The sequence below is a fragment of the Cebus imitator genome, unplaced genomic scaffold (assembly GCF_001604975.1).
Source record: "Cebus imitator isolate Cc_AM_T3 unplaced genomic scaffold, Cebus_imitator-1.0 Scaffold79, whole genome shotgun sequence".
Classification (NCBI taxonomy): Eukaryota; Metazoa; Chordata; class Mammalia; order Primates; family Cebidae; genus Cebus; species Cebus imitator.
This window is the reverse complement of record NW_016107394.1, coordinates 6,827,008-6,839,118: the sequence shown is the minus strand read 5'-3', so window position 1 is coordinate 6,839,118 and position 12,111 is coordinate 6,827,008. Positions and strand designations below refer to the sequence as shown.

Genomic DNA, 12,111 nt, shown 5'->3' with positions numbered 1-12,111 from the left:
CCTGTGGGTTCTGGAAGAAGGTTTCCTTGTGATTGATGCAGCCGCCGCTGCGGTTCTGTCGGGGGTCCTCGTGCTGCATCCAGGCGCCATGCAGCCGGGCCTCCTCCCATGTCTTGTGGATGCTCAGGTAGGATGTGTTGATCAGGCGGCACTTGATGATGTCTGTGAAGTACCGGCACACGTCCTCGAAGGTCATCCTGGATGTGGGGAGGGGATGAGCAGGGTACCTCCCCAACACCGCCCCAGGCCCCTGGCCCCCTGCCCACCCACCTAGTATCTCCATATGGCCCAGAGGTGAGAGAATACAGCTGGCTTTGAGAAGGGAGCTAAGCCCACACAAGGGCACAGGCATGGCATTGCACAGACCCTTAACCTCTCTTTTGACCTGTTTCCTCACCTGTAAAATGGGGCTGAATCTAACAGCAGGTGCCCGTCTCAGAGCTAGTGAAGGAATCAGGTAATGCAATCCAAGCAGGCAGTGCAGCTTTCAGCAGACTATGGTGAATCGTTTTAATAACTACTGTCTGCTGCCCTCTACAGTTTATAAAGCACATTTTCACCCATGATCTTCCATGGCTGTTGTGAGGCCTGGGTAAGCGGATGGTGGGAACCCCATGGTGAGCGTGCTGTGGTGGCCAGGGTGTTGCTACAGTCACTGCACACTATGAATGCCTCCGGGAGCTGGTGGGGACAGGGGGCAGTGAATCAAGTGTGAACATGTAAGAGAAAGGCCTTCAGAAGAAACCCTTTCTAAAGACAAGGGATTCTTCCATGTTTTTATCTGCTGACCCTGAGCAAGACTGGCAAAGTGGCCTAGGTGGCCTCCTGCAGCATCTGACCTGACACCTACAGAAAGGCTCCTCACCTGGGGTGCCAGGACGATTGCCACCTGCCCCTGGTCTGCCTGGGTGCCCTCACACAATCCAGCATACACAGGATGCCTGTACCCCTCCAGGAAGTGGCTGAGTCTCCCTATCAGGTTCTGTGACACAGCCCGGCCCAAATTTGGGACTCATGCAGGTCAAATGAATGCAGGATGAACCCTTATTATTACTGAGGTTTTTCTTTCTGGTTTTGAAACTGGGTCTTGTTCTTTTGCCCAGGATGGAGTGCAGTGGCCAATCATGGCTCACTATAACCTCAGCCTTCTGGGCTCAAACGGCCTTCACAACTCAGCCTCCCGAGTAGCTGAGACTACAGGGGTACACCATCACACCCAGCTAATTTTTCATTTTTGCAGAGATGGGGCCCCATTATGCTGCCCAGCTGGTTTCAAACTCCTGGCCTGAAGCAATCCTTCCACCTCAACCTCCCAAAGTGTTAGGATTATAGCATGAGCCAATTTACCCAGCCAATTACTGGGCTCTTGAAGCTGGGCTGCTACCATCTTCTCAGCTCACCCATGCACCCTCTCAGCTCCCCTCTCAAACCCAGCTGTGTCCCCTCATCTCTGCGCCAGGTCTCCTTCCCTGCCCACCAAGGGCTACTCTGTACCTCAAGTCTCAGCTTAGGAGCTAGCTCCTCTGTGAGCCTCTGCTACCTACTCTCAGAAATCAGGCTGCCAGGGGTCCCCTGGAGGCAGGCTGCAGGCAGGGTTTCCTGTAGCGGGGCTGGGCATGGCCCCAGTGCTCCCAGTCACACCACACCGCTGGTGCTGGACTGACCCTCATGCCTTCTTACCCTTGCTGGGGAGATCCTGGTGGGCCCGCCTATTAGCCCCCTGACCTGCATGCCAAGGGCTCAGTCTGGGTGCCACAGCGGCTCCAGGACCCCTCAGTTTGGCAGAGGGAACTGTGGGGATGAAAGGGCCTGTTACTGCCCAACTAATTTTACAGAGGAGGAAGCAGGCTCTGAGATGGTGTGACTTGTCCAAGGCCGCACAGCAGGTTGATGATGAGGCAGGCAGCAGAGGCCTGGCTCCTGACCCACCACCTGTGCTCCCTGCCAGGCCTGCAGGAAGCCCCCTCAACCCCAGCCGCCCAGGGCACACACACACTCACCAGAACTCACCGTCGTCCTGCACCGTCACACCCATCTTCTCCCGTTCACTCTTGCTCACTTTCTGCCACTCCTCAGAGCTAGGGTTCGAGGGCCAGGGAAGAGAGAGGGAGCTAAGAGGCAGGCCCACCAGGATCTTCCTGGCAAGGGCGGGGAGGCACAAGGGGCAGTCCAGCACCAGGCCTCCAGTGTCACAGTGTGGCCTGGGGTACTGGGGCCATACCCAGCCCCTCTCCAGGAAGCCCTGCCTGCCTCCTCCCACAGGAGACTGTGGGCTGCCACCATGCCAGGGGCTAGGAGGTCTGGAAGTGAAGCTGCAGTCTGGGGGGAAAGGGGCCACCACCCCCAGTGAAGAGGGCGCCTTCACTTAGCACCTGGGCTCCACTCCCATTCTGGTCTCACCAGGACCATGAGCCAAGCACAGAGGGTTCCCCATTTGCCCAGGGCTGTGGCCTCCCTCCCTGCTCCCCTCCCTCGCCCACTCACCAAGCTGGTCTCTACGCCTCTACGGGTCAGCTCACCCCCAACTGCGGGCCTTTCTTGCACTCAATCCATCAACCCATACACCCACTCCAAAGTAATTCTCCCTTCTTCCTTCCTAGTGTCATCCTGTCCCAGACCCCTTCAAGGCCCAGCCCCGATGCCACCTCCTCCAAGAAGCCCACCATCCTTGTCCTCATGCCCTGTGCATGCACCCCCATCCCCAGGCCTCACGTGTCACTCCAGGGTCCGTTCCACTCCCGCTCGCCCCAGGGATTGCGCAGGCGGATCATGTCCAACTTCTCTGATTTGAAGAAGGCCAGCAGGCCGTGGCCCAGACGCACCTTGCGCACATCAGTGACAGCATACGCGTGGCCCTTCACCAGGCCGCACGCCAGGCGGGCCTCCATGTCAGCTGCTGTCATTGCCTGTGGAAGGACACAGTTGCTCAGGAAGGCACGGCCACACTGGAACCCAGGCCAGGGACTCAGGTGCTGGAGGGCTGGGAGGCCGCATGGGACCTACAGGAAGGGATGGGAATTGCAGGGACAGGGCAGCGCTGTGTTCACAGACCTTTACAAACCCCACAGTACAGCATCTCAGTAAAGAAAGGTATCCATGGTGGGTCAGCCCAGGGAAATGCTGGGGCCGATGTGCACTGGCTCGGCTGATTGTTAAATATTCAGGAATTTTTTTTTTTAAGTCAGAGTTTTGCTCTTGTTGTCCAGGCTGGAGGGCAATGGCGTGATCTTGGCTCACCACAACCTCTATCTACTGGGTTCAAGTGATTTTCCTGCCTTAGCCTCCCAAGTAGCTGAGATTACAGGTGGCCACCACGACTCCCAGCTAATTTTGTATTTTTAGTAGATAGGGCTTCTCCATGTTAGTCAAGTTAGTCTTGAGCTCCCAACCTCCAGTGATCCACCTGCCTCGGCTCCCCAAAGCACTGGGATTACAGGCGTGAGCCACCATGCCTGGCCAGGAATATTCTTAATAACTGGCTGTTAAACATGGGTAGTTGGAAATCAGCCATGGTGAGGGTATTTACACCATAGTAATTGGCAATTGCTACAAATCAGGGCTTTTTACTTTGCTACAGAGGCAGTTTACCAGCACACCACAGGGTGCTGAACTTGGGTTCAAGCTTTGATTTCACTGGGCCTCAGCTTTCTCATCCAAAACACAAGCAATTAATGAAATCAGGACCACCCTCTGGTGCACAGACACCCACAACCCAAGAGGGTCAGAAAAGAAGTTTTGGTTGAACAGCGTGGGAAAGGCTTTTCACAGCTTAGAGGGTCTGGGCAGGCGGTTACACCTTCCAACCTCTCCCCTCCCCCATGAGGCTGAGGGTCTGGACAGTTAGGAGCTGACCTGAGTGTGGGATGTCACAGCCGTCTCCCATCTCCATCAGTGAGGGTGAAAGGGAGGGGCCGCCTCGGGGGCCTGCTATGTTCTTACCTTGATGGAGGCACTGATGAGGCCACCCCGGCTGTGCACCTTTAACATGCGCTCAAAGAGCTGGTTCCTCTTAGTCTCATCATTGGCAAAGTCACCCTCAGTCAGGTCGATGGGCTCCGAAACTCCACCCGTGAAGTCCACCAGTGCATCTGCTGTGTTGCCTCCATCCAACGCCTGGTAACAGCCTGCCAGCCTGGGAAGCAACACGGAAAGACTTCCCAGCTCAGCTCCCCAGCCAGCCTGCATCCATCACCTCACAGGGAGGAGTCAAACAACCTATTCCGGTCACACATCAGGCCACAGCAGAGCCAACGCTAGAACCTAGTCCTTAACGCTTGGGCCAAGATTTAAGGCTTAAACTCCCCTAAGCCTTAGTGGCTCAATCTTAAAAAATCAGCTGTCCAAAAAAAAGCAACTCTTTTCAAAAGTGCCACCAATGGGCAGGGAGGAGAGGAGTTACTGTTTAACGGGTGGAGAGCTCCTGCTGGTGAGGAGAAGGTTCTGGGGATGGCGAGTGGTGATGCCCACAGCGCTGTGATCGTAATAAATGCCACTGAATTGCATGTTTCCACATGGTTAAAATGAGAAACATGATGTTTTATATGTTTTACACAATTAAACTGTGTTTTTTAAAAAAACGAAAACCAAGCAAGGCCACTGGGTCGGCTCCTCTGGAGTGGAGAAGAGGGGCCTGCCTCCGGGTGGTGGAGACTCAGTGGCCACCAGGGGGCTGGCTTCCCTTTCTTAGGATTGGAAGTGGAACCTGCCCATGTGTTTTCTTGGGTTTGTCTTTGAAGTTGGGAGTTTTTGTCTTTGAAGTTGGGAGTTTTTGTCTTTCCTTTTCCTCTCTCTCCCTTTCTCTTGCTCTGTCTCTCTCCCTCCTTCCCCTGACCCCTCCCCACATTTTTCCAACAAGACTGACAAATGGGCCTAGCAAGAGGAACCCCCAGAGCTGGCGAGGCTGGCCTCTGACCCCACTGCCCCCCCTCCCTCCAGCCAAGGCCCATCCCTGGCCTGCAAGGGCCTGGACAGGTCACTCTTTCCCAGAGCCCTTCACAGCTCAGCAAACCTTTGCTTGTGCCCATTCTATGCTGGGCTCTGTGCCGGGCACTGGGTCACAGAAGTAGAAGGCATGGAGCAGAAGGAGGGGTCGGCCAAGACAGAATGGACGGTGGATGAGAGGGAGGCTCAGCAAGCCTGGTAGGTGGGCACGTAGCCCACCCGCACAACCGGCCCCAGCTCAGCTACCACACCCCCAACCAAGGCCCCAGGCAGGGCATGGCAACAGGAACCTTCGAGAAAGGTCCCGAATGTGAGTGCTGGCTCTGCCCCCAGCAACCTACAGGATGTTGCCTGCGCCTCAGTCTTCTTTCCTTAAAATGGGAGTAACCAACATTCCTCTCCACAAGGGGCCCAGGCCTCCACCCCGCCCAGCACAAGCTCAGCCGACTATGCTCTCAGGCCTAGGGGTTGAGCATGCTGTGTGCCTGCACCAGCCCCTCGCCTATCTGTGCCTAAAGCCCTGGCTAGTGGAACACCACGAGGAGCCCCTCCAGTGCCACCCCCCGGGCCTCCCACCCGCCTGACTGCTGCTGGCACCTACTTGGCATAGGCCTTCTCCACTAGGGCGCACCAGAACTCATTGCGGGCGTTGGAGTGGCAGTAGATGAGCTGGTTGTTGACTGTGGGCAGCCTGTCATCGATGACCACATCCACCCATTCCCCAAAGCGCCAGAAGCGGAAGTGGAAGATGCCCCCGTAGGCGTCGGGCTTTTCGGGGTCCCATTCCTGCTCCTTCCAGTCTGGGATGACCTAGGCGGGGGAAGTGGGGACAGAATGGGGGGACAGTGAGGGGATGTCTGGCTTCCTGAGGAAACAGGTGTGCATGCCTCCAGTGAATCAAAATGGAAAGGAATACTGGGTTCGGGTTCCCACTCTGCCACAAGCCCATGGGAGACCCGGTGAATCCTCCCATCTCCGGGCTCAGGTTCCCATCTCTGCAGGGCTTGGAAGCTCCCTTGGCCTCCTTCCAGCTGTGTTGTTCTCAGAGTGTGTGAGCTTCCCTCTGTTTCTCGTGCCTCCCTGCAACCTTCCCAAGACTTCTGTCTACATCCACCACCAGCTCCTGCCTAGGGACCAGCGCCACCATCCACCCATCCAGCCACTCCAAGGCTGGCAGCCCCGCTGGCTGCTTCATTTTCCCTCCCCCCATCCAATCAGGCTGATCAGAGCGCCTCCAATCTTCTGAAATCCGTCTCCTCTTCTCCATCCCACTGGCACCACCTTGGCCCAATCCCCCATCTCCTCGCCCAGGGACACGGTAACTGACCATAGCTACAACTGCTCTGGCCCCACACAGACCAACTTGGTCCTGTCACTTGCCTAGAGAATAAGACCCAAACTGTCAATGCACTCCCCCAGCCTCATTTCTCTGCCTCCCCCACAGCAGCCCCCACCCCTGCTCCCTGCTCTCTTCTCCAGGTTCTTCCTCCTTCTCTTCACCCAGTAGACTTCCATTTGTCCTTTAGTGACCATCCTCTTCCTCCAGGAAGCCCTCCCTGACTCTTCAGATTAGGCCAGGACCCCTATCTCAGGCTCATGGTCCCTGGCTTTTCTCATCTGAGATGCTTACCTTTACCAAGTTATAATTAAGTAACCGTGTGACTTTGAACTCAGTGTCTGATGTTATCTCTAGCATGTCAGTTTTCTGGGGGCAGGGCCATATAGGTATTGTTCTCTACTATGCAGCCAGCACCTAGCCCAGGGTCTGGCCCAAAGAGTATGCTTAGTAAACATGCATTGCCTGAATGAATGAATTCAGAAGCATTGATTGGGACACTGACTGAGGCATTGATTTTATTACTTATGAAGCACCTGGGAAATGCCTGTGACCACCATGAATTATCTCCATTTAATTCTCACAGTAACCTCTGAGTAGATGACTATTATCCATCCCTACTTGACAGATGACAATACTGCGGCCTAGAGAGGGCATGTAACTCATCCAAGGTCACACAGCTAGAACACACACACATGCTTTGGAGGCAGATCAACCTTGATTTGAAGCCGGGATTCAAACCCAGATCTATCTGTCTCTGAATAATGAGCTCCTTGGCACTGTGGACCACTGTGCACCCAGTCCCAGTCTGGACACTGACAACCAGGTGAATCACATGGTCCCTGCCCTCAGGAGGCTCCCAGTCTGGGAAAAGAGGGAGGCACCCAGGCAAAGTGCTGAAGCTACACAGGGTGCACGCAGGGCTGTGCGAGAAGGGAGTGCTGGACCCTACTCAGCAGCATCCACAGAGCTGGCACAGGGTGTCCCCAAGCAGATGAGGACAATAGCTGCTATTTGGGCAGAGAAGGGAAAACCCCTTACTCTGTCAAGTCAGGGTGCATAACCCCTAGCCCTGCTGGGCATGGGACGAAGTAGAGCTGAGCCCCATCGGGACCATAAGTAGCTCCTTTTAGAAGAAAACAACTCCAGGTATAGGGGTTGCCCTGGCACCTAGGCAGAGAAACCAGAGGTATACCAAGAGGCCAGCACTCACCTGAGTGTACAGACTTCAGCCAGAAGCCGCTTCCCACTGCACGCTCATTAAGGTCACTTTTATTTGCATGTCTCTTACCATCAACAGGGATGTTAGCAAAGGGAAATGCTCCCTAGTGGGACATGTGAGACCAAGAAAATGAAAATGCTAACTGCAGCGAGAGGTACTAGTGCCCTAATGGAGCCCTGCTGGGTGCCAGGGCCAGGGCCAGGCTGCTCATAGTAGCAGCCTCACGACAGGTTGGCAGAAGGCTGCCCGCGGGCACAGTGAGGGAGGCAGGGCTCAAACCCAGGACTTCCCAGCATGGCCCACTGTCTGAAATCCAGCAAGGGCTCAACACAGGCTGTTCCTTTCCCCCACCTCCTCACCCCCATTGTCTGTCAACTCTGTGCCCTTTCTAAATAAAAACACCCTGACTCCTGGTGCTCTCTTCCCACTTTGCTTTCAGGACAGAGAGCTGTATCAAAAAAAGGTCCTATGAGAGGCCAGGGCAGGTGGATCAGTTGAGGCCAGGAATTCAATACCAGCCTGGCCCAACATGGTAAAACTCTGTCTCTACTAAAAAAGAATACAAAAATTAGCTGGGAGTGGTGGCGCACGCCTTTAATCCCAGACACTCAGGAGACCGAGTCATGAACCGGGGCAGTGGAGGATGCAGTGAGTTGGGCAACAGAGCAAGACTCTCTCCTCATAAAAAAAGAGGAGTTCCATACAGGGTGGGGGTTACCGTTCCCACTGAGCAGATGGAAAGGCTAAGGTCCAGGGAAGAGACAAGATCTGCCCAAGTGCACAGAGTGACAGGGGGTCCTAAGCTGAGAGCACGGGCCTGGCCCACTGCCTTCACCCCCCTTTTCCTGCCCCTGCCCTGCTCTGAATGCTCTGGACTGCATGGCTGGGCGGAAAGTCAGCCGTCACAGGCTGCCGGGACCTCAGGAGGATCATTAGTCAAACTTGAGCCTTGGCCCTGAGCCCTCTATGGCTCAAAGAACTGCTAATGAGGCTCCAGGGCCTGGAGATCCAGAGTCTGGAATCCCTGAGGGCCTCCATTTCCCCTCCTGCATCACAGCGCCTGCACTTGGCATGGGGTGGGCTCCGGGCCAGCTTCTCACCCCTCAGCTGCTCTGCTGTCAGCCAGGGTGCTGAGCGGGAGGGAGACTGTCCAGACAGGTGTACTCACATGTGCACACACACCAAAAACCTCCCACGCCATGCTGGAAGTCAAGGAAGCCAGCATAGACTCCTGGGGCCATGTCAAAGGATTCAAGAGTTTCCTGCTGTCCAAAGATGGGCTAATTTGAGCACCAATAAGGGCAATAACGTCAATGGATTAAAACACATCCAATGTGTTCAAATTCATGAGATCAGAATGATACAAAAACAATTATCGGAGGAGGATAGGGAATCAACTCATTTTTTTAAAACTGGAAAATTACAGGAAATGTATCCTGTCTTTGTAGACAAACTGTACCAGATGGCAACCAAATAGAGAGAAGTCTTGAACTGGAAAAGAATTCTAGCTCGTAAATAGAAAGGAATGATGATATTTTACAACCACTGAAGAATGAACGAATTTAGGCAGTAGTCACCGATGGTTCCTAACCTCACAAAAAAGAAAGATAAACAGCCACGATGTGTCCCCTGAATGAAGTACACAACATTTTCCATGATGCAGCTGTGATAAAAAAAAAAAAAAAAAATTGTTCCTAAACCTAAATTGGCCAACATGGTAAAACTCTGTCTCTACTGAAAAAGAAGACAAAAATTAGCTGGGTGTGGTGTCGCATAACTGTAATCCCAGCCACTCAGGAGCCTGAATCATGAGCTCAAGCCTCTAGAGCTAATTCCCAGGTTACAGGAAATGCAGGGGACAGAAACACGTGAAACGCCACCATGAAGACGTAGTCACAAGACCCACAGCATGGGAAACCCCACAGGACAAACAGCCAGTTTCTTTGATAGATAAATTACTAGGAAAAAATAAAAGATGAAAGCGCAATCAACCAATTGCAATTATGGACTTCTGTTTGGATCTCATTCAAACAAACTGTAAAACCTATGCATATTTACAGTACACATTAGAAATTAGAACAATTACTGCATATTTTATATTAAGGGATTATTTTTAAAGAATTCAGTTGAATGTTGGTATTATGGATATTTTTTATGAGTCCTTATCTTTCAGAGATACATCCAGAAATATTTACAGATGAAATGAGATGCTGCCTGAGGAAGTGCAGGGGAGTGCAGAGGAAATACGACTAGCCACGGGCTGCCAAGAGTGGAAGTGAAGGGCTGGGTGCGGGGAGTCCGTCAGGCTGTGCTCTCTACCCTCTCGCTGTCTACAGTAGAAATTCCCCATCACCACGGACACCAGCCACCTGGCTCGGCAGTCCTCACTCTCAGCCTCATCTCTCAAACACTCCCTCCTTTGGGTCCCATCTACCATGACCACCAAACACCCGTACCACTTCAAGTCACCTCTGTGGCTCCCTCTGCCTCCTTCCTTTGTCTCTTAGAGGCTAGCTAAGCAGCAGCTTCGAGGGCCCGTCTGCCAAGCCACCCCTCCCCCCACCTCCCACCCCCCACCCCCGGCACAGTTGGGCAGCCCCTCCTCCTGGCATCCCAGCATGGATCTCTTTTCCCTGCCCACTGGGAGGAGCTCCTTGGGGACAGGGGCCAAGTCTGACTCATCCCCAGATCTCCAGCACCCAGCACAAGGCCTGGCCCAGCTCCAAAGCTGGCTGGAGTCTTCTTGGGAGGAAAAATCCCCCACACTGGTCACAGTGTGGCCCCAACGGGCTGGTGACCTGTACACACTACTTAATACCACATTACTAACCACTGGCTTCACTTTCAACTGGGCCACCTCTGAGTCTCAGTCTCCTCACCCACCTACACTACCTCCAGGACTGTTATGAGAACTAAAGGAGACAGCCTTGGAGCTCTTTCATAAACCGTAGCAAGCTGTGCACACGAGGAGTCATCTGTGTTGATGTACACATGTGCCTTCACACAACAATCTGAAAACCTCAGGGCTGGGAGGGAGCTGAGAGGTCCTGGTGAACCTTCTTCCCAAGAGGAGAAAGGAGAAGCTCCCCACCACCGCCTGGGTGCTTATGAGGCTTTCTGACTTGGGCGGACCTGGCAGTGAGGTAAGGACAGGTGGAATCTGCACACTCTCTCATAACCCCCTAGGATGTGATTCACTAATGGCCACCCACTGCAGAACAGGCCCAGAAGGCTCAGGATCCCACCCGTGGGTACACCACAGCATCCCTGGCTCCTGGGTTTTCCCTGGAGACTCCCACCTAGACCATGTGGCTGCACTCAAATCCTCCCAGGGTAGCGGCAGACAGGACTCTGCCCAGCTGTGTGACAGAGAGAGGAGATGGAGCGGGTCAGGAGCCCAGAGAGGGAAGCAGCAGGACCTGCCTGCAAAGGTGTGCGTGTGTGGAGGTGTGTGCAGACTCGGGGCACAGGGAGGGGCTCTTCACATCTCTGCCTGGGACCCCAGAGGGCCAGCGTGGAGCATTTCTGAGCCACGCCGGCAGGGCTGTGGAATGGGGGCTACAGGGAGGTTTCCTGTGTAACCCAAGCTAGTGAGGCGAGCCACGGCCTTTGTGAGTCCCCAAAACTAGTGTGTCCCTGGTTCTATTAGATTCCTCACCTCTCAGCTTGTGATTCCAAGACTCTCAAACTCCCCGAGTTTCAGAAGCCATGACTGCAAGAGGCCTGGGAAGTGGTGAGCACCCCTGCCTTCTTGGAAAAGCAGAGCTCTGCTACTCTCCACCGGAGACCAGGATGTCGACGTACCTCAGAGTGGCCACAGCAAGTCCTGCTCATGGGGCGGCTGAGACCTGGGCAGAGACCACCAGCTTTGGGGCAGCCGCCCTCCCCTGGACCTCCAGATCCTCGGCAATAATGTAAAGGCTAATGGTGCCCTCAGCTGGGCTGCTCTGGGGTGGTGATAGTGGCGGAGGAGGACACATGTCCCCATGGCCACTCTCGTGGACCACAGAGCCAGGCCAGCTCTTGCCCACTCCTCCGCCCCACACCTGCCACTATCGGCACTGGCCTGTGATGCCTCAGGCAACTCACTTCGGCTCTCCAGTTTCTCCTGCACCTTTACCCAAGGGGTAACTGAAGTGAGACCGTGTGTCTATGGTGATGGACAGTAACCACGGACAAACTCAGAGGGAGAGTGACCGTGGAAGGGCTCCGGGAAGCTCAAGCACTTTGTGGACATTCGCCCATTTCACCCTCACAATAGCCTCAAGGGACGTGCCATCACCGGCCCCAACGCACAGATGAGGAACAAGCTCAGAGCTGACCCAGGGCCATCCCGCTGGCAGGGTGGGATGGGCTAGGTTGCTCCCCACACTGGCTCTCTCTGGACACAGAGCTCTGGGAAAGACAGGTGTCTTTCCTTGTGGTTTCTTGTGGTTTCCAGGGAAAGTAGGTCATTTGTTATTGCCTGCACTCTGAGGGCACAGCCAGGCCTCTGCTGCGGTCCCGAGGGTGGGAGGCTGGATTCTTCTGTCTCGGGCACCTCCAAGAGTGGCGGGAAGGCAAGCTTGCGGAGGGGGTGTCAGGGCAGCAGAGAGCCCTGAGAAATGGGGGT

General features: G+C 54.6%; 1 protein-coding gene across 1 annotated transcript in view; it reads right to left on the bottom strand.

Annotated features, from left to right (window-relative positions):
* CAPN5 (calpain 5) overlaps window positions 1-12,111 on the bottom strand; it is a 55,630-nt gene that overhangs the window by 7,838 nt on the left and 35,681 nt on the right. Inside the window, exons 4-8 of the mRNA XM_017533055.1 lie at window positions 5,543-5,751; window positions 3,940-4,132; window positions 2,713-2,906; window positions 2,001-2,078; window positions 2-197 (exon numbers count right to left, since the gene is read on the bottom strand). Of these exons, the coding sequence (XP_017388544.1) occupies window positions 2-197; window positions 2,001-2,078; window positions 2,713-2,906; window positions 3,940-4,132; window positions 5,543-5,751 (870 nt within the window). The remainder of the gene's footprint in view (window position 1; window positions 198-2,000; window positions 2,079-2,712; window positions 2,907-3,939; window positions 4,133-5,542; window positions 5,752-12,111) is intronic.